General features: G+C 53.0%; 1 protein-coding gene across 7 annotated transcripts in view; it reads left to right on the top strand.

The window, feature by feature from the left end:
* The first annotated feature begins 1804 nt into the window (after positions 1-1804).
* Positions 1805-22312, top strand: part of STAU1 (staufen double-stranded RNA binding protein 1) — a 28790-nt gene continuing 8282 nt past the window's right edge. The window contains exons 1-11 of one of the 7 annotated variants that reach the window (XM_071572637.1): positions 1805-1933; positions 7102-7168; positions 8811-9087; positions 9896-10020; positions 10840-10996; positions 12180-12318; positions 13467-13632; positions 18906-19004; positions 20316-20546; positions 21098-21241; positions 21752-21898. In XM_071572637.1, coding sequence (XP_071428738.1) covers positions 8895-9087; positions 9896-10020; positions 10840-10996; positions 12180-12318; positions 13467-13632; positions 18906-19004; positions 20316-20546; positions 21098-21241; positions 21752-21898 — 1401 coding nt within the window. In that variant the 5' untranslated portion in view covers positions 1805-1933; positions 7102-7168; positions 8811-8894. Of the gene's footprint in view, positions 1934-2485; positions 2505-2946; positions 2966-7101; positions 7169-8810; positions 9088-9895; positions 10021-10839; positions 10997-12179; positions 12319-13466; positions 13633-18905; positions 19005-20315; positions 20547-21097; positions 21242-21751; positions 21899-22312 lie in introns of those variants that run through there. The other 6 variants (XM_071572636.1, XM_071572634.1, XM_071572635.1 and 3 more) reach the window with 6 other exon arrangements.

Consider the following 22312-nt stretch of genomic DNA (forward strand, 5'->3'; position numbering starts at 1 on the left):
TGCTGCGCCGCTGCCGGCACTGCGCATGCGCCGAGCCCGAGACGCGCTCTCCGTTGAGCCCGCGGAGGTGTCGCTACTGCGCACGCGCCGAGCCCTGGGCTCCGTTGCTACTGCGCACGCGCGGAATCCGAGCCGCTATCGCTACTGCGCACGCGCGGAGTACGAGTAACCGTCGCTACTGCGCACGCGCGGAGTACGAGTAACCGTCGCTACTGCGCACGCGCGGAGTCCGACGCTGTGTCGCTACTGCGCACGCGCGGAGTGCTGAGTTTTGTCTCTTTTGCGCATGCGCCGAGTCCGACTCGTCTTAACTGCGCACGCGCGGAGTCCTTGCCCTGTCACTGCGCATGCGCAGAGTCCCAGCCGCTTTCTGTCCTGTAAATACTTAAACAATAAAGTAACAAATCATAGAAACCTTATAAAGTTAAAGCTCTTTTGTTACAAAAGAACAACGTGTCAAGAAAGCGGAACAAGAGGGGTTGGCTCAGCCTGGAAATCTGTTCAGGTCCTTGCAGAAAGTTTCCATTTCCTGCGGCCAGGGAGGGAAATCCCCGCTCGTGTTTGTGCCTCTGTCGGGGCTGTTGGATGTGAATGTTTAACAGGAAACGTTTCCAGGGCAGAGATTTCTGCGTGAACATCTGACAGTCCTGCCACTGCAGTGCTGTTCCCTTGCAAAGGAAATTTTAAGGCATTTTATAAATTATAGTCCAGGTCAAAAGTCTCTGTCCTTGTTTGAAGTGAAGAAAGGAAAAGTCTCATTTTGGAATAATTAATACCCACTCCCATGGAGAGCAGTAACTGCCCTTCAGTGCCAGGACAACGTCTGGGCTCCTTCACCGGGGCCAAACCCTCGGGCCTTTCAGTTCCAGCCTGTTTGCTGAATTCGGTTCTTTTGGGACGTGGCTGCAGGTGGGTTTTGTCTCGGCTGTGCAGATTTTACACTCAGAGGTTCACAGAAAAAGAGAACACAAACCTGGGCTTTAACTCAGCCCAACAAACCTGGGAACTCCCCCTCTCCACAGAACTTTCTACAAAAAGCCGCCACCGACTTTCCCTTCCAGACCCCCGAGCTCCGCCGTGCCCCTCGCGGAGCAGCCGAAACTCCTTTTCCTTCTCGGCTGGGGCTGTTTCCAGCTTGGAGCGATTCCAGCACCCGGACGGGAGGTTATGGCGGCAGAGACGCCCCGAACACGCGGCCAAGCGTTTCATGTCCCACGGGCTCTCTCCGTACTCGCCGCTCCAGCGCTTTGCCCTCCACTGACCGCGGCGCGTGACGCGTTTTGTTCCCGGTGTCTGCGGGGCCGTGTCGGTGCCAGACACGGCGACGGACGCGGCGCTTCAGGCGCGCTGGGGCCTTTCCCCGGGCCGTGCTGGGATCGGCCCCGGGAGCCTTTGCAGCCCGAGGGTCCGGGACAGACCCGGGCCGAGCCCGGCCCGCCGGTCCCGCACCCCCCCAGGCGGCGGCGGCTCCTCCGGGCCGGCCGGGACCGGACGCTCCGGGCTCTGCTCTGCGCAGGCGCGGCCGCTCCCGGGGCCGGGGCGGGAACGGGCGGCATTTCCCGCGAGAAACGGCGCTCGGTCCCGCCCCCGGCCCCGCGGGGCACGCCGGGAGATGTAGTCCCCGCCGGGCAATATGGCGTCTCGCGCGGTACGCCGGGAATTGTAGTCCGCCTGGAGGGGGCGGTGCTCCCGGCCAGACCGCACGCCCATTGGTCGGAGCCCCGGTGGGAGGCGGGGCCCGGGAGCGCTACCGCTGTGCGGATTGGTCGAGTAGTGGCCCCGCCCCCGGCGTGGTGGCGTCAGTTCCGGCGGGCGCCCCGCCCCGCTCGCTCGCTGGTGTTCGCCCTGAGCCGCCGCCAGGCCCCGCTCCCGGCCCGGCCCCGGTCCCGGCCCATGGACTGATCCCGGCCCGGCCCGGCCGCGCCCCGCGCAGGTGAGGGGGGGGCGGCGGGGCGGGCCCGGCCCGGCCCCCGCACGGGGCTCGGCCTGCGCCGCCCCCGGCTCGGAGCGCTCGGGCCGCGGGGCCGCTGCGCGGTGGGCCCGGCGGGGCAGTGCTGGGGCAGCGGCCGGGCCGGGCCGGGCCGGGCCGGGCCGGGGGTGTCCGCTCTGCTGGGCCCGCAGCGCTCGGCCTGGGCCCGGCCGGGCTCGGCCATCGCGCCCCGGGGCCGCTCCCTCCGCGGGGCAGATGCGCCCCCGCCGCCCCGGCCCGGCCCCGCCCGCCGCTCTCCGCCTCTCCCCGGGCCCACCGAGCCCCGGCGGTGGCGTCGCTGCTCCCGGGGCGGGCACAGCACGAGCTTGCGGGGGATGTAACGCAACAAGTTCCCGTGAATTCCGCGGCTCCGGCCGGCCCGGGGCCCTGCGCGGGGCCGGGCGGGGAACGCTCGGCCGGGCGGCGGGGCCGGGTCTGGGCTCTGCTCACCGGGGGCGCTTCTGCCGACGCTCTGGGGGCAGGTTCGAGGGAAACGTGGGAGGAACGTCCCCTGGAATGTCAGCGAGGCCCAGGGGTAAATGCGGCAGTGAGATAAAATACCTGAATGAAGTTTGTTGTTGCTTTTGGGAAACTGCTGATAGAATCTCGTTCTTGTGCCTGGACGGTGCCCGTGCCCTGGCGGGAGGGAGGGGGCTCCGTGTGAGGGGCCCTGAGAGCTCCTGTGGTGGTGCAGCTGCCGCGGGGCTGTGACAGGGGAACCTGCTTTGTCTGGGGTTGTCTCAAATGTGCAGCAAATTCGTTCAGACTTTTGCAGAGCTGCCCCTGGAATCGTGTCAGTCTTGATGAGCATTTAAAGAGCCAAAGGGTTCAGGTTTTTACTGTATTTTCTGATGTTGGATCAGAACTTATTTCAAAACTTCTCAGAGGACGTGCAAGAGACAATTCTTTTTTCTGTTGTTATTTTAACAGCTGCTGTTTCTGTGGTCAGAGTTTTTCACACCATTCTCGTGGGTCACGTTTGCAGGGTCAGAGCAGGTCAGTCACCATTGGGTGTTTTATGGCAAAGCTGTTCATAGGTTGAATTAAATCTGGGATTCTGTGGCTGTCCAAAGCCAGAGCCAGACCAGAAACTGCTGTGCCTTTCAGACCCTGCTGGGGAGCAGCAGCTTTCTTGGGCAGGGTGGCCCTTCCCAGAGCCCTTTTCCTGCCTGCCTTGCCCGGGCTCTGTCCTGCCCTGGCAGTGCTGGAGGTGCCCCCGGGCCAGGGGGCTCTGCTGGGCTCTGGGACCGTCCCACTGAGGGACAGGGGCAGCTCAAACCCTTCCCTGCCTGTCACAGCACTGGCTGAGCCAGAGTGGGCAATTCAGTGTCCATTCCTGGTGTCTCTGCCTGCTCTGGGGGTTGCATCAGGTTTGGAACTCTGCTTTGTGGCCTGGTTTCCTCTTTTCCTTTGGCTTTTCCTCTCAGAGTTTGGCTCTGCTCTCTGCTCAGTGACCCACAGCTCAGCTCCCAAACTGCTTTGCAGAACTTGGAGTGTTGGTGCCCTGATCAAGAGCAGCATCTTCTGTGCTCAGTGTTGCTCGAGGTGGACCTTTGTCTTGCCCAAATATTGCAGAAAATGATGTACCTCAGAGGAAAAGGTTGTTCAGCCCCTGCTGCATTTTGTGTGAACAGCCCCAGGTCTGTCAAATTGGGTCTTTGGATTGGCTTCAGTCAGTACTAATTCAGTTTCCAGCTGGAAATTGGTGCTCTCAAGCCCTGCAGCAGCAGCTGGACAATCCTGTGTGGAAAAGCTGCCCCTGAAGGGTTTGTTTGTCAAAGGTATTTCAGGTGACAAAACATGTGAACAAACCTAAAATTGGTGCAAATTCGTTCTCCTGTCTCAAAATAGTTGAGTGTGGGGAGAAAGAGCCTCAGGCACCACCCTGGGGTCATTTACAGCCCCTTTGGGGAGTGGGAGGAGAGAGGGAATGGTTCTCAGCACTGCTGTGTCTGGGGGGAGCACAGAGAGGTGCCCCCACCTCAGCCAGGGGGTGTGGAGACCCCCTGAGTGCTGGGGGAGCTGCTGGGGGCTGGTCTGCCTGCCCAGGGGTGCCCAGGGGTGCCCAGGGGGCCTGGTCTGCCTGCCCAGGGGTGCCCAGGGGTGCCCAGGGGGGCTGGTCTGCCTGCCCAGGGGTGGGCAGGGGGCAGTGCTGCGTGCCCAGGGGTGCCCAGGGGGGCAGTGCTGTGTGTGCCCAGGGGGCAGTGCTGTGTGCCCAGGGGGGCAGTGCTGTGTGCCCAGGGGGCAGTGCTGTGTGCCCAGGGGTGGGCAGTGCTGTGTGTGCCCAGGGGGCAGTGCTGTGTGCCCAGGGGTGGGCAGTGCTGTGTGCCCAGGGGGGCAGTGCTGTGTGCCCAGGGGGCAGTGCTGTGTGCCCAGAGGTGGGCAGTGCTGTGTGTGCCCAGGGGGCAGTGCTGTGTGCCCAGGGGTGGGCAGTGCTGTGTGCCCAGGGGGCAGTGCTGTGTGCCCAGAGGTGGGCAGTGCTGTGTGCCCAGAGGTGCCCAGGGGGCTGTGCTGTGTGCCCAGGGGTGGGTAGGGGGCTGTGCTGTGTGCCCAGGGGGCAGTGCTGTGTGCCCAGGGGTGGGCAGTGCTGTGTACCCAGGGGGCAGTGCTGTGTGCCCAGGGGTGCCCAGGGGGGCTGTGCTGTGTGTGCCACCCCTGCCAGCTCTCTGGGTCCTGCCAGGCCCCCCAGGGGCAGGCCTGGGCTCTGTGTTCTGGTTGCCCGTCGGTGAAAGGGGGAGGACTGACCTGTGGTGCTGAGGGGCAGTTTGCTGTTGATGGGGGCAGGAAGGTGCCTTGCTCTGAGTGCTCAGGGCCCGGTGCCATGGAGTCTGTGCCTTCAGATGAGTGCCTGGTTCAGCACCTTTTCCTGTGGCCAAACCCACTCCTGGGACGTTGTCTGTGACGTGGGTTTTGGTTGGGAGGCCCCTGGAGTTGGCCTGGGCCAGCTGTGTGTGGCATTTGTGCTGGTCCCCAGCCTGGACTGGGTGGCACAGGGGCGAGGGGGCACAGCTGGCCCCGGGCAAGGGGCACAGGGAGAGGGTCAGAACCTGCAGCCTGCTGAAGAACAGGACACCTTTCCACATGCTGGGCCTGGCACTGAATCAGTCCTTTGAGGATTTACCTCTTGTGTTTCCCAGGGGTTTCTCAGAGCTCAGAGCCAGCCTGTGGCAGCCCCCCATGAGATCCTGTGCTGCCAGACCTGTTGTCTCACACCAGCAGGGCAGTTGTGTCCCCCTGAGAGGGGACAGACACCTGCCAGGAGCACACCAGTGTGTCCAGGCCTGGAATCCAGGCTGGGAGGGATCCCTCCAGCCCCGGGTGCTGTTGGGTCTGCCAGCCTCAGCCTCAGCAGGTGCCACTGGTGGGTCCCTCTGGCACCCAGTGCAGGGCAATTCATTGCCACCATTACTGGCAGAAGATGTTTCTTGGTGCCCTCTTGGCCCTGGTTCTGTCACTTGAACCACGGGTGAAGTGCTGGTTGTCAGGCCCAGCCAGCCCTCTGTCTTCAACATGTGCAAGTTCAAATCCTTGAGTGGTTCTGTCTTGACAGGCTCTATTCTCCTGAAGCTGAGTGTTCTGGGCTGTTCCTGCCCTGCTGTGGGGAGTGTTCTGGGCTGTTCCTGCCCTGCTGTGCTGAGTGTTCTGGGCTGGGCTGTTCCTGCCCTGCTGTGCTGAGTGTTCTGGGCTGTTCCTGCCCTGCTGTGGGGAGTGTTCTGGGCTGTTCCTGCCCTGCTGTGGGGAGTGTTCTGGGCTGGGCTGTTCCTGCCCTGCTGTGCTGAGTGTTCTGGGCTGTTCCTGCCCTGCTGTGCTGAGTGTTCTGGGCTGGGCTGTTCCTGCCCTGCTGTGCTGAGTGTTCTGGGCTGGGCTGTTCCTACCCTGCTGTGCTGAGTGTTCTGGACTGTTCCTGCCCTGCTGTGGGGAGTGTTCTGGGCTGTTCCTGCCCTGCTGTGCTGAGTGTTCTGGGCTGGTCCTGCCCTGCTGTGCTGAGTGTTCTGAGCTGGGCTGTTCCTGCTCTGCTGTGCTGAGTGTTCTGGGCTGGGCTATTCCTGCCCTGCTGTGCTGAGTGTTCTGGGCTGGGCTGTTCCTGCCCTGCTGTGCTGAGTGTTCTGGGCTGTTCCTGCCCTGGTGTGGGGAGTGTTCTGGGCTGGTCCTGCCCTGCTGTGCTGAGTGTTCTGGGCTATTCCTGCCCTGCTGTGCTGAGTGTTCTGGGCTGGCTGTTCCTGCCCTGGTGTGGGGAGTGTTCTGGGCTGTTCCTGCCCTGGTGTGCTGAGTGTTCTGGGCTGTTCCTGCCCTGCTGTGCTGAGTGTTCTGGGCTGTTCCTGCCCTGGTGTGCTGAGTGTTCTGGGCTGTTCCTGCCCTGCTGTGCTGAGTGTTCTGGGCTGGTCCTGCCCTGCTGTGGAGGAGTCTGAAGAGCCTTCCAGGGCTCTGTGCTCCTGTAGCCCCCCTGAGGAGGGTCTGCCCCGTGTGGGGCTGTGGCTCAGGCCTGGGAAAGGAGGATTAAACACTGAGTGCTGTATTTGTAAGCAGAATAAAATAGGGTTTGATTTCCCTTTGAGCAGTCCATGCAGTGACAGGTTCCATAGGCAGCACTGAGATAATTTTATTCTAAAATTAAAGTTTTAGTTAGGTTGGGTTTTGTATATGCCTGTTCATGAGTGAAATCATTACAGTGGAAATGCAGCCAAAAGGTAGAATTTGTGTCAGATTTTTGCAGTTAATAGGAAAAATCTTGGGTTGGTGGCTTGCCTTTGGTTTGGGTTTGTGAATTTGGGTCTGTCTTTGGGAGCTGCTCTCTAGGACTGTTAGGAAGAAGGCTGAATTCCACAGAACTGGAAGTCTCACAGCAGCAAGAAAATTGGCAAGTGACTCTTAGAGTTCTGCAAAGAGCACTGCTGGGAGATTCCACTGTTGGGGTGAGAGCCATTGCCTGGGACTGGGGAAAGAGCAAGGAAGATTCCTGGAGCAGGATGGAGTGGTGCTTGGGAAAGCAGCCCCCTTGAGCAGCCTCTTGGTGGGAAGGGAAAGGTGCTGAGAGTTCTCATTGTCAGACTCAGTGCAGGGTGAGAGGTTTGGGGCAGAAGCTTTTTGTGGCTTTAGGAAGCAAAATTCTGACTCTCTGTTTTTTCTTTTAGGCAATCTCCATCACAAATATCCTATTCAGAACTAAGTCCAAATCTCCACTCTCTGGATCTCCTAAAGGTAACTGGAAACTTACTTGAAACATTAAAGTTTCTTGGCTTTTGTTTGCATCCCATTAGAGAAACTGCAAGATTATCTACAGGAAGTGTTTGGTCCTCTGGCTTCCATCTGCCACTCCTGTGAGAATTCTGATACAAAAAAGTCCCAAGAAAAGGTTCGTCTGCAAGTGCTGCATTCTTGATTTTATGTCTGTAGCTGCTGCACGTTTAGAGTCAGATCCAGGATTTGTTTGGAGTTTAATCTCCATATGTGTCCTCTGGACTAATGAGATCTGAATTATTTTTACTCTCCAGTAAAAGCAAAGTTGTCCAGGTGGTGGTATGGTAAGTCTGACATGTTTATCATGCTTTTCTCCAAAGTAAAAGTATTCCAGATGGTAGATTTGTTGGTGTACCTGTGGTTTCCCAGCAGCTTCTTACCTTTTATTCAATAAATAATTAACTCTTTCTGTCCATGAATGTGTTAATCCAGGCTCCCCTCCTGGGCTTGCTTTGTCAGTAACTATCTCAAGACTTCCCTCTGACTCACTGCTGCTCCTCTGACGTTTGGAAGTCCATTCCCAGGCTCAGAATGTGAAGCTCACAGGGCACTGGTGGAGTTGGGTTGCCCCCAGCAGCTCCTGGTGTGGCTGCAGCAGGGGTTTCTCCTCTCCCCTGTCAGTGGGGAGGGGGCAGCTGTGCTTGCTGCCCTGCTCAGCTCTGTGGGGCCCAGTGTGAGGGCCTGTGTGTGCAGAGGGATCACTTGGCTGGAACAGGTATTTTTAACAGAGGTGGGGCTGTGGCTGGTGAGGGGCGTGGGCAGCTGCCCTGCTGGGGCCTCTTTAGGCTGCACTGCTGAGCAGGAGGATGGTGTTGCATCCACGTGTGAGGGGAGTGCAGTGCTGAGGGGTCAGTGCAGGAGGGGCTGTGCCAGCCCTGCACGTGGCCCGGGGCACGCCTGGCACTGCCCACGGCCTGGGGTGCCCCTCAGCACTCCCACCACTGTTCATGGTGCTGCAAGGCCAAGGGACTCTAAACTGGTGCTTGAGCTGGGCCTGAGCCATGGCCTGGCTCGACCAGCAGCACCTTCAGAACACACATGGCTGGCACAGGGGGATCTCCTGCCCCTTTGCTTTTCCCAGCCACAGCTCCTTCAGCATCTCCTGCTGCACAGCAGCTCCTTCCCCTCAGAAGAGGCTCAGCATTCTTGCTGCCCTGGGGGAACACTGTGATTGAAGGGTGCATGCTCTAAAACAGATGTTTTGTAAAGGCTGCATTTAGTATAAGTGAAAAAGTTGGACCTCAAATGGAAGAGTGTGTGGAGTGTCAGTTGTCCATGGAAGGTGCTCTTTGTTCAGTGGCTCTGGGTGTAGGTAACTGGATGTGCTCTCCAAGAGGATTCACTTGTGAGGAAAGAGATGGAGAGTAATAACTAAAGCTTCCATACTATTTTTTAATAAATGCAAGAGGTGTGCAGCTTTACCTGGCAAGGTGTATGGATGGACTGTACTGTAAAAGTGGATGTGGGAGTGACTTACTGCAGACAACATGGGAGCCATGGCTGGGGAGCACTTTTTCCCTTTGGCTGCTGGAGGAGTGATTGCAGCAGCTTGTTCCAGAGTGCTAAATGTTTAGTCTAACCTTTTTTCATCTCTGTGTTCTAGGTCAGCAATTTGTCTTCCCCACACGGAGTTTGTCTGCATTCAAAGCTCTTTGCCTGCAGGAGTCTGCTCTGGTTGGAAGTGAACATGTCTCAAGTTCAGATTCAAAACCCTTCTGCTGCCCTTGCAGGGAGCCAAATATTGAATAAAACCCCAGCTCTTTCACAGCCTTTGAGTATTCCTTCTACCACCAGTTCTTTGCCCTCTGAAAATGCAGGCAGACCTATCCAAAACTCTGCTTTGCCCTCTGCTTCAGTTACATCCACCAGTGCAGCTGCAGGTGAGGAGTTGGCAGAGCTGTGTGTGTTGCTGGTGTTTGTAGGTTGGTGTGTTCCTCCTCGTGTCTTGCAGCTGCACACACTGTACAGGTGACATCTGGCCAGGTGCAGTAGCTTGTAGTGCTTTCTGCAGTGGAGTGAAAGCTCTTTGAGACAGGCACAAGGACACTTTTCCACAAAGTTCTCATAATGAATTGATATGTTTGTAATAGTAAAGAATATTTTAAATTGTGTGACACTTAATTTTTGAAACGTTGCTATCCATCTTTTTGACTTGTTTTAAGTATAAAAAAATGGTGTTTGAAGTAGTTTTACTTCTTTTATCTTTAGTTTTTTTATGGCCAGTTTAGTGATAAATATATTATGCTGATAAAATATAAAAGAGCAAAAAAAGTAATAAATAAAAAATACCTAATGGGAGGAAATAGGGTTAGAAAAAGAAATTAACTGATGTTTTGAAATTAAATTTCTCAAAGCAAGTGATGCTGATGAACACTCAGATTTGCTCCCTGAAAGGTACTACACAGGCTGCTGTCTGAGTGTGGGAATTGTAACTCCATACTTGTGTTAGAATGTTGAACTTAGTGATGCTCCTTGTGGGCTCCAGCATGGACTGGAAATCCCAAAGTGCAGTGGATTGTTACCAGTTTGGCCAGTGAGCAGAGCTGGCTGTTCCAGCAGAGCTTTGCTGGGAGCTGGTGTGTTGCAGACAACTAAATGCTAAGCCTCTGAGATTTCTTTTTTTAATTAAAATTAGTGGTGGAGTTCCTGGCTACCTGTTCATTTACCTGATTTGCTGTCATCTTTCAGCCCCCTCAAACATGGCAAACCCCAAAGAGAAGACCCCCATGTGTCTGGTGAATGAGCTGGCTCGTTTCAACAAGATCCAGCCCGAGTACAAGCTGCTGAGTGAGCAAGGTCCAGCTCACTCTAAGGTACATCCTCTGAGAGTTTCTGCTGCCCCTCGTGCTCTTTCCCTCCCTGGTGGAAAGGCCAAGGCTGTGCTCTTGGTGCCAGACACACCAGGGTGAGGAGAGCCCTGGGAGCCCCTGCAGCACTGGCAGTGGGGGAGTGTGAAGCTGCTGGGTGGGGCTGGAGAGCTGCTGTCCCCAAGTGTCCCCTGAGCTTCCCCATGTGAAGGAGGCAGGTTGGCATGGACAGAAAAGAACATTGAGAGCATCTGCTCCGTGATGTTTTCAGTCAGACTGGAGGTAATTAATGAATCAAATTACCAGGGAGACCTTGGCTTGCTGTTGTCTGATTAATTGTGAAAATTTAGGGCAACATATATCCTGTAATCAAATAGTGCTCACCTGTGGGCATGTAGAGGCTTTTATGCTGCAATGTGAACTTAACTTTCTTCAGACTGCTGGAAAATATCTTCAGAAATCCCCTGAGAGCATTAAGGCTGCAGTGGGGTGAGGTGGCACCCAGGGGGTGAGTTCCCAGGCAGGTGTTCAGTGGGGAGGGCACGGCAGCTCTCCCGGGGCTGTGCCCCCTGCACACCTGGGGCTCTCTGGTCTCAGGCAGGACACCTGCCAGCTGCAGCTGGGGGGAAATTCTTAGTTCAGTCATGGGGGAGTTCCTGTTGGGGCCCAAAGTGTTGGAAATGTGGGGATGCCATGGGAGTTAAGGAGGGCTGGAATTGCCACACTCTCAGCCTGTGCATCCCTGAAAGACTCGTTGTTCTGTGCCTCGTAACTGATGTGAGCTCTGGAGCAGCTCCTAACGCAGCTCCTGTCTCTGGATTTGAGGTGTTTACAGTGCAGCTGACCCTTGGGGACCAGCACTGGGAAGCTGAAGGAACTAGTATTAAAAAAGCCCAACATGCAGCAGCTGCCAAAGCTTTGGAAGGCACAAAATTCCCCAAGCCCACGGCTCGGCCCTCCCGCAGTGAAGGCAAGAACCCAGGTATGTGCCACGGCAAACTGCTCTGAAAACACTGAGAGGATACACCTGTCTGCCCTTGGGGTGCACTGAAGGTGCACAGAGAGGACTAAAAACTGTGGTTCTGCCTGTCTACCAGTGGCAATTGTCAGGGTTTGTGAGAACTTCATCTTGATTTTATCTTTGACTGTTGTAATGACGTAGTAAATATCATCATAGTAGCAAGTTACATGTGTAGTTTTTTCCATCAAATCATTCAGACCTGAAGAGCTTCCCTCTTGATGTACTTAAGGAAATCCTGGAAAGAAGTTTATCCTAATCTTAATAAAAATACTAATTAAAGAAAGAACAAAAATAATCCCCACATGAGGAATTTGGTCACAGCAAAGAATAATCTTTTGCGTGGGCAGATGAATGTGTTACATAATTCTGACAGGATAATTCAAAAGCTGGACAATAAAGATATCTTTGGAAATGTTTAATTTATAAAAAACCCAAAAATTAATGTTGTGGGAGATTGGATCAGAACATTGGAATTTGCTGAACTTGTACTTCTTTAAAGATAAATGTATATTAATTTGTATGAAAGCATTTCAGGTGTGGTTTACATTTAGTAAACTTGTTATATAAGTTGCTCCTAAGGCCTGTTTGAAGTGACTTCTTTCTCCAGTGAGAATGGGCAGGGAGTCAGTTCTTCACCCCCATGATACCTGCACTGAGAAAAACATTTTAGCCTTCAGCTGGAATTTACCCACCTTTTGCCAAAGCCAGCTGCACTATAAGGCCTCTCCTGAGGTCACTGAGTACAGGGAAGCATTTGCTTCTCACTGAAGGGCTGTAGCATGTCTGGTAATCTAAAAATACTTTTTGGAGAAGAGGAGTCTCTTTTCTGCAGAGCTCATCATTAGAGACACTATGAAGACACACAAATTTGCAGCCTCAGAAATCTAAAGCAAAATAACAAACCACCAAAACAAACCCAAAAAGAACCCCCAGCAAATTTACTTTTCTGTAACAGGATTTATCAGAGCTGTACTAGGCTGCTGATTTAATGTGCATCAGGTGGGCTTGTTCTCTTTGTGTTTGTTTAAGATCCTGCATGTGGCAAAACCAGACCTGGTTTTCCCTGCTGTGAGACAGCATAAGAGCTTGGGTTGTCTCTGTTCCTGGTGGCAGCTGGACAACCCTTCCTGTTCTTTTCCTTCAGACAGTGTAACCCCCACAGTGGAGCTGAATGCCCTGTGCATGAAGCTGGGGAAGAAGCCCCTGTACAAGCCCATCGATCCGTACACGGGGATGAGATCCACCTACAGCTACACCATGCGCGGCGGCACGTACCCGCCCCGGTAGGTGTGCTGGGCACTGCCCTGCCCTGGCACTGCCCTGCTGCTGGGGCTGTGCCCTGCCCTGGCACTGCTGGGGCTGTGCCCTGCCCTGGCACTGCCCTGCTGCTGGGGCTGTGCCCTGCCCTGGCACTGCTGGGGCTGTGCCCTGCCCTGGCACTGCCCTGCTGCTGGGGCTGTGCCCTGCCCTGGCATTGCCCTGGCCTGGCACTGCTGGGGCTGTGCCCTGTCCTGGCACTGCCCTGCTGCTGGGGCTGTGCCCTGCCCAGGCACTGCCCTCCTGCTGGGGCTGTGCCCTGCCCTGGCACTGCCCTCCTGCTGGGTCTGTGCCCTGCTCTGGCACTGCCCTGCTGCTGGGGCTGTGCCCTGTCCTGGCACTGCCCTGCTGCTGGGGCTGTGCCCTGCCCTGGCACTGCCCTCCTGCTGGGACTGTGCCCTGCCCTGGCACTGCCCTCCTGCTGGGGCTGCCCCCTGCCCTGGCACTGCCCCTCCTGCTGGGGCTGCCCCCTGCCCTGGCACTGCCCTCACCCCCCAGGCTCTGGGGCTGCCTCCTCAAACTGCCCGTGGCCCCTCAGAGGGGCACTCCCCTGAAGCAGAGCAGCTTATGAGGCCAGAGGGTTGAAGGATGCCCACTAATGTCTGGGATTGGTCTCACTTACAGTGGTTTATTTTATTTCAAGGGAGCTGCACCAAGTGTTGAAGTGGTTTTGAGGACTCTCCTTCACTAAGCAAATAGCCAAACATGAGCTAAATAGTTCTTGCATTTCCCTTCTGTGCAATAGCAAAAGTGAAGAAAACAACTTGATGTTTTTCTGAAACTATTGAAATTAAAACTTTAAAGAATTTTGTATGGGATAAGAACACAGAATTCAAAACTTACTGACCTGCCAAGTCTGTAAAAGTGCAGCTATGTTGTCTTTGTGCTGTACTTGGTCAGAAATGTGCTCCTGTTGTAAAACAACCAATGTTTGTACTTGCTTCAAAGGTCTCCCCCTAAATTCGTTTAGATTCTAAATGAAAATTTGGCTTTTAGTGCTAGTGCTTTAGTGCTGGATTGTGGTTCCTGATACCCAAGAGATTCACCCCATCTAACTGAGGTGTCTGTTCACTTTGCAAGCCAACCCTTTGCTTATTTACTCATCTCTTTGCAGGTACTTTTACCCCTTTCCTGTCGGGCCTTTACTTTACCAAGTGGAGCTTTCAATTGGAGGGCAGCAGTTCCATGGGAAGGGAAGAACAAGACAAGCAGCCAAGCATGATGCAGCTGCTAAAGCACTGAAAGTTCTGCAGAATGAGCCCCTGCCTGAGAAACCAGAGGTGGGAATTAATCTTAGTGTTGTAAGCATAAATTGCTAAGATAATCTGAGATATTGTTGTAGATTTCTTTTCTCACACAGTGGAGGAGACAGTTGGGAAATTTAATTCCATATTGTAGTGGGGACCTACTCGTGTCAATAGCAACACTTTGATTTAAAAGCATAAATTTCTATGGAACTTGAGTTTTCCCAGTTATGTTAATTCTTTTACTGTCATATTTTTCCACAGCAATGCTCTGGCCCTCTGTCATATGTGAGCACTGGAAGCATAGATAGGAATTAATATCTGACCAGGTACAGATCATACAAACTTCTGAAGAAGTGTATAAAAGGGCAGCTAAAAATCAGACCTGAGTTTGCTTGCTGGGCAAAATTCCTACGAGACTTTGGAAAGGACCATGGCAATTGTAGAAGAGCAGGAAGTTCATGGAAACATACACACATTTTGATATGAATACAGGAGGTCAATTTTTATCCCTTCCCATATTTATGGCTGCCCAGCACTTTGCATTCCAGTGCCTGTTACTGCTTTTCTCGTGCTGTTTTGTGCAGTGACTGTAGGCAGGAGGGCCCTGGGAGCCTCTCCCAGGAGCTGCTCAGCCCCTGGGCTGCCCTGGCCAGGGACACAGCTGAGAGCCTGCAGGGAGCAGAGTGAGAATTGCTGGGTGTGGGGTCTGGCTGTGAGCTGAGGAAGAGGGAAAATGGGGAATTGGTGACAAGGGGGCTCACTGAGGGAAGGAGGTAGCTGGCAACTGCCAGGAATGGCAGAGCAAGAGGCTCTGAGTCCAAGGGTAAAGGGAGATTGCAAGAAGGGAGAATTACTTTATTAATAAAACAGGGCCTGAGTGGTGTCTTGATGTTGAGAAACTTGCATTTGTGATGCTGTTTTTCAATTTATCTTTGACTTTGTCTACAAAAGGAACAGTAGGAAATGAAGCTTAGGGAGAGGAGAGCAGGTCTTGGAACAGGGGATGCTGGTTTATAACAAATACTTGGATAAATCAGGTCTTCATTTAAAGTTTGGTACTTAAATTCATTAATATTGTGGTTTTCAGATGTAGTTTTAGGAATGTCTGAGGAAATTGTTTCTGTAGCAGCATTTGGCTCCAGGCAAGATGAAGGCAGAATAAAGAAGGTTTTGGTGCTAAGTGAGCCCTGTTCATTTCTGCAACCAGAGAGAAAAAGACTGGAAGGATACAGGAGTGTGAGGTTGTGAGAGATGCTGTTAAAATGCCTCTGTACAGGGGAGGCAAATTAGGGTTTCACAAGCAGACATAGTTCTGATACTTCCCAACAGTCTTTTGATGTTGCCAGTAATTGTCCTTTTAAATGTAGTTATTTTTCTGTATCCTGTTTGTGTGTTTGTGTAAACAGAATATTCAGAAGTTTGAACTCTGTCTTTTGAGGAGCAGCAATTTGCACTTTTTAAAATACTACTTATTTAGTTTTTTTACAAGTGTTTGTTTTTATGGGATTTTACTCTTGTATTTTTAAATTAGAAAATATTCAGTGGTTAATAACAATTGGGCTCAATGATCTTAAAAATCTTTTCCAACCTAAACAATCCTGTGATTTTAAGAGGACACCACTGAATAAAATGGTTAGACTTTAAGGGTGAGGATGACTATTTCCCACCCCTTCTGGGGCTGCAGGTCTGGAAGCAAGAGGCAGGACAGGTGTGTGCTGACATCAGCCCCCAGCGGGCCCACGGCCTGCCCTGTGAGCCCAGGGCCATGTGCAGGCTCTGCCCTGGGTGGGGCTGCCCCGGGGCTGGGCTGTGACAGCAGCTGGGACCTGGCAGGGCCAAGGACAGACACGGCCCAGCTTTCAGCTAAAGCCTGGGCAGCACGAAGCTGGGCTTCCCAGCACGACTCTGGGGCAGGGATTCCGACTTTGGCCTCCAAACCCTAAAGCCAGAGTTGCTTCTGTGTTTGTTGCCAACTTCCTTGGTGGGTCTCAGCTGCTCTTCGTGCCCTTAGGGGGAGGAGCAGGCCCAGAGTGGGGCAGTTCTGGGCAGCACCTCCCCAGGGTGCAGCACCAGCTCAGGAGGAGGCTGAGGAAGGGCAGATCCCTCCTACAGGGTCCAGGACTTGTGGAATGTGCTTGGCAGCTTTTAATATCACTTGTTTCCTTTCGTGAGTGGTTTTCCCTTGCTGGAGATGGACCTGAGCAATGTGCTGAGAGCCAGGAGTGGTACATGCTGATATTTGAGGTCTCAGTCTGATTTGGAGGCACAGATTCCTTGGAGAGTTCAGTCTGTGCACACATTCAAACTCCTTCAAAAGCAAACTTGAACCATCACCTGCCTGGAGGTGTGCAGGGGAAGAGGGAGACCATGTGTGTATGGTTAGTTTTGATTTCTAAAACAAACTGATCCAGAGCTCAACTAGGGCCAAAACAGTCAGTAAAACAGCTATAGTTTGTTAACTGTTATTTTATTATTAATTTACTCTTTTTAGGTTGCATTTGAAATCAAGGCTTTGACCTGTGTATTCTGGCATTGCCAGTCCTGCCTCGTGCTGGGCAGGGCCAGGAGCAGGGGCCCTGTGGGGCACAGCTGACCCCACACACACAGCCTGGGCTGGCAGGGGCCCTGTGGGGCAGAGCTGAGCCCACTGACCCCACAGACACAGCCTGGGCTGGCAGGGGCTCTGTGGGGCACAGCTGACCCCACACACACAGCCTGGGCTGGCAGGAGCCCTGTGGGGCACAGCTGACCCCACTGACCCCACACACACAGCCTGGGCTGGCAGGGGCCCTGTGGGGCACAGCTGAGCCCACTGACCCCACACACACAGCCTGGGCTGGCAGGGGCCCTGTGGGGCAGAACTGACCCCACACACACAGCCTGGGCTGGCAGGGGCTCTGTGGGGCACAGCTGACCCCACTGACCCCACACACACAGCCTGGGCTGGCAGGGGCCCTGTGGGGCACAGCTGACCCCACAGACACAGCCTGGGCTGGCAGGGGCCCTGTGGGGCACAGCTGACCCCCCACACACAGCCTGGGCTGGCAGGGGCCCTGTGGGGCACAGCTGAGCCCACTGACCCCACACACACAGCCTGGGCTGGCAGGGGCCCTGTGGGGCAGAACTGACCCCACACACACAGCCTGGGCTGGCAGGGGCTCTGTGGGGCACAGCTGACCCCACTGACCCCACACACACAGCCTGGGCTGGCAGGGGCCCTGTGGGGCACAGCTGACCCCACACACACAGCCTGGGCTGGCAGGGGCTCTGTGGGGCACAGCTGACCCCACAGACGCAGCCTGGGCTGGCAGGGGCCCTGTGGGGCACAGCTGAGCCCACTGACCCCACACACACAGCCTGGGCTGGCAGGGGCTCGGGGGCACAGCTGACCCCACTGACCCCACACACACAGCCTGGGCTGGCAGGGGCCCTGTGGGGCACAGCTGAGCCCACTGACCCCACACACACAGCCTGGGCTGGCAGGGGCTCTGTGGGGCACAGCTGACCCCACTGACCCCACAGACACAGCCTGGGCTGGCAGGGGCCCTGTGGGGCACAGCTGACCCCACAGACACAGCCTGGGCTGGCAGGGGCCCTGTGGGGCACAGCTGAGCCCACTGACCCCACACACACAGCCTGGGCTGGCAGGGGCTCTGTGGGGCACAGCTGACCCCACTGACCCCACAGACACAGCCTGGGCTGGCAGGGGCTCTATGGGGCAGAGCTGACCCCACAGACACAGCCTGGGCTGGCAGGGGCCCTGTGGGGCACAGCTGACCCCACACACACAGCCTGGGCTGGCAGGGGCCCTGTGGGGCACAGCTGACCCCACACACACAGCCTGGGCTGGCAGGGGCTCTATGGGGCACAGCTGACCCCACACACACAGCCTGGGCTGGCAGGGGCCCTGTGGGGCACAGCTGACCCCCCACACACAGCCTGGGCTGGCAGGGGCCCTGTGGGGCACAGCTGACCCCACACACACAGCCTGGGCTGGCAGGGGCTCGGGGGCACAGCTGACCCCACACACACAGCCTGGGCTGGCAGGGGCTCGGGGGCACAGCTGACCCCACTGACCCCACACACACAGCCTGGGCTGGCAGGGGCCCTGTGGGGCACAGCTGACCCCACACACACAGCCTGGGCTGGCAGGGGCTCGGGGGCACACAGGGCAGGGGCTGCTCTGGCAGGACAATGTCGTGCTCTGGGTGCTCTGCTGCAGCTCCAACCTGAGGGTCAGGAGCAGCCCAGGAGAGCAGGTGAAACCTGGTGGGACAGTGGCACAAGTGAACACCTCAGACTAATTTTACTGGTTGTTTTTCTGAGACAAGAAGAGGCTGTTTTAAGTGGTGGGATAAAAACCCCCTTGTTTTAAACCAACCTGTTAGTAGCAGCCATGGGGGGTGTTTGCTGCCATCAAACCAGTTTTAATCCATGAGAGCTCTCTAGCTCAGCTCTTCTACTGCTTCTCCAATGAAATACTGAAACAATTTTCATTACCTGATTGCATAACTGTGGCGTGATAAAATTGGTGAAATTGTTGCTGTTCATCTTTACCATAATCTTTCCAGTAGCACTGCTGCACACTTAGGCCCATTTCTCTGTTGCTGTTGCCTCTTAGTTCATGTTGATGGCAGCACCAGTGATGATATTTGAGGAATTAAGCCAGAGTTTTGGCTGGAGATCTGTAGCAGTGCCTGTGGACAAAAGCTTCACTGCCCTGCCAGGGCAGGTGGGAGTTCTCAGACACAGACACCACTCGATTTAGGGCAAGTTCCTGGTAGGATGGTCTTCAGATTAAAAGAAGCTGTACAAGGGAGCACCTGAAAAGACAGAACTGTGCCAGGGGCTGGTCCCCACCCCTCATTCACGTTGGTCCCACTCTCAGATCTTTGTTTTTCCTGCCCTTTCTCTTACCTGATACTGTCTTAGTGCTTTTGGTGCAAACGTCCAATCAGTATATGAAAACTGTATTTCATAAAGGTACTTCCATGTGGAAATCAGTTCATTTAACACTTCAATTGGGTTTTATACAAACACATTTTTAAACCTATTGGCCCTTAGTCCATCTGTTCTGTCCTGTAACAAGCACATGAAAACATGAAGGTTTGCAGGCTTTTACACCTGCACCTTAATGAGCTCCCTAAGGCTCAGTTCTGTAGGGTGTGGGCTGCATTTCTGCACATTCTCGTACCATGGCAGCAGAGGTTAGAGCACTTAAAAGCTGCAGAGTTCAGTGAAGTGGTTGAATGGATAAAATTCAATTTAATAGGATCTTTATTTTAAATAGAGTATGCTTCTTTTAGGTTAACGGAAAAGAACCAGATGATGAAAATCTCAATAAATCTGAAATAAGCCAAGTTTTTGAGATTGCACTTAAAAGGAACTTGCCTGTGAATTTTGAGGTATGTTTATTTTACAAGCTCTAGATTTGTTTTTATTAGAATATTAAGGGGACACATTAAGTTAAATCTCTCCTAGATAACCCAAACAACTGACTTTTAATGTCTTGTTAGTTGTGAATACACTTTGACAGCCACCCTGATTGCCTCAGAGTTTATGTGGCAAAGGGAAGAAACAGAATCCACCTGTTCACAAATTCATGCCCTAAAATGATCACATGAGTGAACAGCCATGCTGTGGTTGTCTGTGCAATCTTTTCTCCAAGCTTTTTGAGAAATCAGTGTTACAGTGAAGAACCAGAACATGACCCCCATCCATGGGTAGAACATGGAAGTGCAGTCGAGGCAAAAGAGTAGAGCTCCCTCTGAGAGACAAGGATGGAAGTATTTGCTTAACTCAGCACTGATCTGGACCACCCCGAGGTGCAGACTCTCACCAGTAGGTTTCTTTTCCTGCCATGGGGTGCCCTCATGTGCATCTGCCTTTCCTTTCCCTTTGGCCTGGCTGCTTGCTGCCTCTTTGCCCCTCCTTGGTCACCCAGTTACCTTCAGTCAGGAGCCTCCCCAGGAGTGTCTCTGTTGCACTAAAATATTAATTTATTGTGCTGCTTGCCTGAGCTGGCAGAGTAACATTTAAGTCAACTCTCTGAATTATTATAGTAAGAAAATGCAGCTGTGTGTAACTCAATTGGTTCTGAAACTGTTGTATGAGATTTTACATGAAGCTTTCAATTATTGCAGATTAGCCTGAGCATCACTGGTAAAAATGCACTGTGGGTGGAAGCTCTTAATTAATTTTTTGACTGTATGGATTGGATATTTTGAAGTCTGATGTGTTTTGAATGGAGTTAAAAGACTAAATCTGTAGTGGGTAGCTCTGTCTTAGACATCTCCAGAATTCTGAGTTCAGAACTCCGGAGGTCAGAAATCAGAATTTCTGAACTAAAATGCTGGATCCTAAAGAGTTGCTTTCTCTGTAATGTTTTATTACTGTACCATGACATATTTAATGAGGTGATGTTAATTGTGGGGAGTACACTGATGAAATAGAACAGTCATATTTCAATACTGAAGCAGTAAATCAGTAAATTAAGTAAGGTGGGTTAATGAGTTGCATGTAAATACTGTTTGTTGCATCTGATCTCTTAAAAGTACATCCTTCTTTGGGTGGGGTTGGGGTTATTAGAGTGAGTATGATTTACTTTTGGGTTGTATGAGAACCCAAAATCTCTTTATCCATAGTTCTTGAGAGAAGTTTGCTATAACCAGTGTGCCCTACCATTTTTAATAAGTGTTTATCACGCTTTCACTCAGTTTTTCCCTCTGAAACAGGTGACCAAGGAAAGTGGCCCTCCCCACATGAAGAGTTTTGTAACCAAGGTGTCAGTTGGAGAGTTCTTGGGTGAAGGTGAAGGAAAGAGCAAGAAGATCTCAAAGAAAAATGCTGCAATAGCTGTCCTAGAAGAACTGAAGAAATTGCCACCCCTTCCTACGGTTGAGAAAATGAAGCCACGAATCAAAAAGAAAACAAAATCAATAGTGAAGGTAAGAGACAAAACCCTGGAAATTTGGCTGTGGAAATAATCATCAGCCAAGAGGCTTCTCTGAGTCAGTTATAAACACTCCTGAGCTGCTCAGCCTTGGCCAGCACAAATGGACGGGTGCTCTGCTCCCACTCTAAGGGGGTTCTCACACCACTCTCACAGCAGTTACCAGTAAATTCAGGATGAAAGAGAAACCTTATACAGGAATGGGTGGCACATAAAAGTCACGCTCTGACTTTCAAGGCTCAGACTTTTCAGCTTTGGGCTTTGCTTGGTTTTGCTTGTGCAAATTCTCTGCAAGCCTGGCCCTCCTGATATAGCAGGATTAGAACTGGTAAAGCTATTAGCAGGAGTAGGTTACATGTGCTCACGTGTGACAGCAGAGCCAAATAAATTGAGTATTTCTCTCTGTCTGTGGCAATGTTTGATTAAGTGACTTTTATTTCAGTATTTTTAAATTCTGGAGATGAATGAATTCAGTGGCACTGCATGTTGTCTGTTGAACCAATATTCACAAATTCTGGCTTATCTCCTAAACGTTGTTCTGCATAGCTGCAAACAAGTCCAGAATATGGTCAAGGCATGAACCCCATCAGCAGACTTGCCCAGATCCAGCAGGCCAAGAAGGAGAAGGAGCCTGAGTACATGCTGGTCACGGAGCGTGGGCTGCCCCGGCGCAGGGAGTTCGTGATGCAGGTGGGTGTGTCACTGCCCCCCTGCAGCCTGCCTGGCATCTCTGGGGCTTTTGTGGAGCTCACGTTGTCGTGATGGCAGGGAGAGCCAACAGGATTACAGCCAGGTGTCCATGGCATGATTTAACAGAATATCTGATGGGTTACGTTCACAGGAGATAGAGGTTCAAGAAAGGTGATCTGAGTCATGTTTAAAAAAATTACATAAGGCAGCAGAAGTCTGTTGCAGCTGTCTAATGTTTTAATTAACAGAAATACTGATATTCTGTTGAGAGATACAGAGCTGCTTATATATTGTCACATAGGATTTATTAACACTAACTTGGGTACCCAAGGTGAGATGATGAATTGTCTTGAAGGCCAATGACCATTGGTAATAAATGACAACTTGCTTGGAACAGTCATCACTTGAGTGATTTCGTGTCTCAGGGTGAGCTGGAGGCACAGGCCACTAATAAGGGAATCCCCACACTACTGCTTAAGAATTGATTTGGTTTTCCTTCCCTCTGCCCAGGTGAAGGTTGGTGTACACACAGCTGAAGGAATGGGCACGAACAAAAAGGTTGCTAAACGCAATGCTGCTGAAAATATGTTGGAAATTTTAGGTTTTAAAGTCCCTCAACCTCAACCTCCAAAACCAGCATTAAAGACAGAAGAGAAGGTGAGTCTGGAGGAGCAGTGGCTGGTTGATGCTGCAGAAGAGGCCGAGCTGAAGCAGCAGCAGCTTTGCAAGGCAGCAGCAGGGTGGGATATCTGTGCTCTCTGCCCTAGCCAGGAACGAGTTGTGTGCTGGGGCTGTTGGCTGACAAACAGTGTGCTCTGGGGACATGAAGTGGCTGTTTTTTCAAGTCAATCCAAGTCTCATCAGTAGGCTAGGAATGCATTTCTGCTTTATGGAATGGCTCAGAACCTGTGATAATTGATGTGTTGGTCTTAGAAACTTGCAGACCTGCAGGTTTTGGGCCCCTGGTAGTGAGAGTTTTACACAGCCTTGGCAGCAGTTGCAGTGCAAGGTGTGTTACAGGTCTCTCTGCTGGGTCTCTGAGCAGAAAAGGAGCCTTGTGTTCTGCTGGGG

This window comes from Pithys albifrons, chromosome 18 (genome assembly GCF_047495875.1).
Source record: "Pithys albifrons albifrons isolate INPA30051 chromosome 18, PitAlb_v1, whole genome shotgun sequence".
NCBI classification, from domain to species: domain Eukaryota; kingdom Metazoa; phylum Chordata; class Aves; order Passeriformes; family Thamnophilidae; genus Pithys; species Pithys albifrons.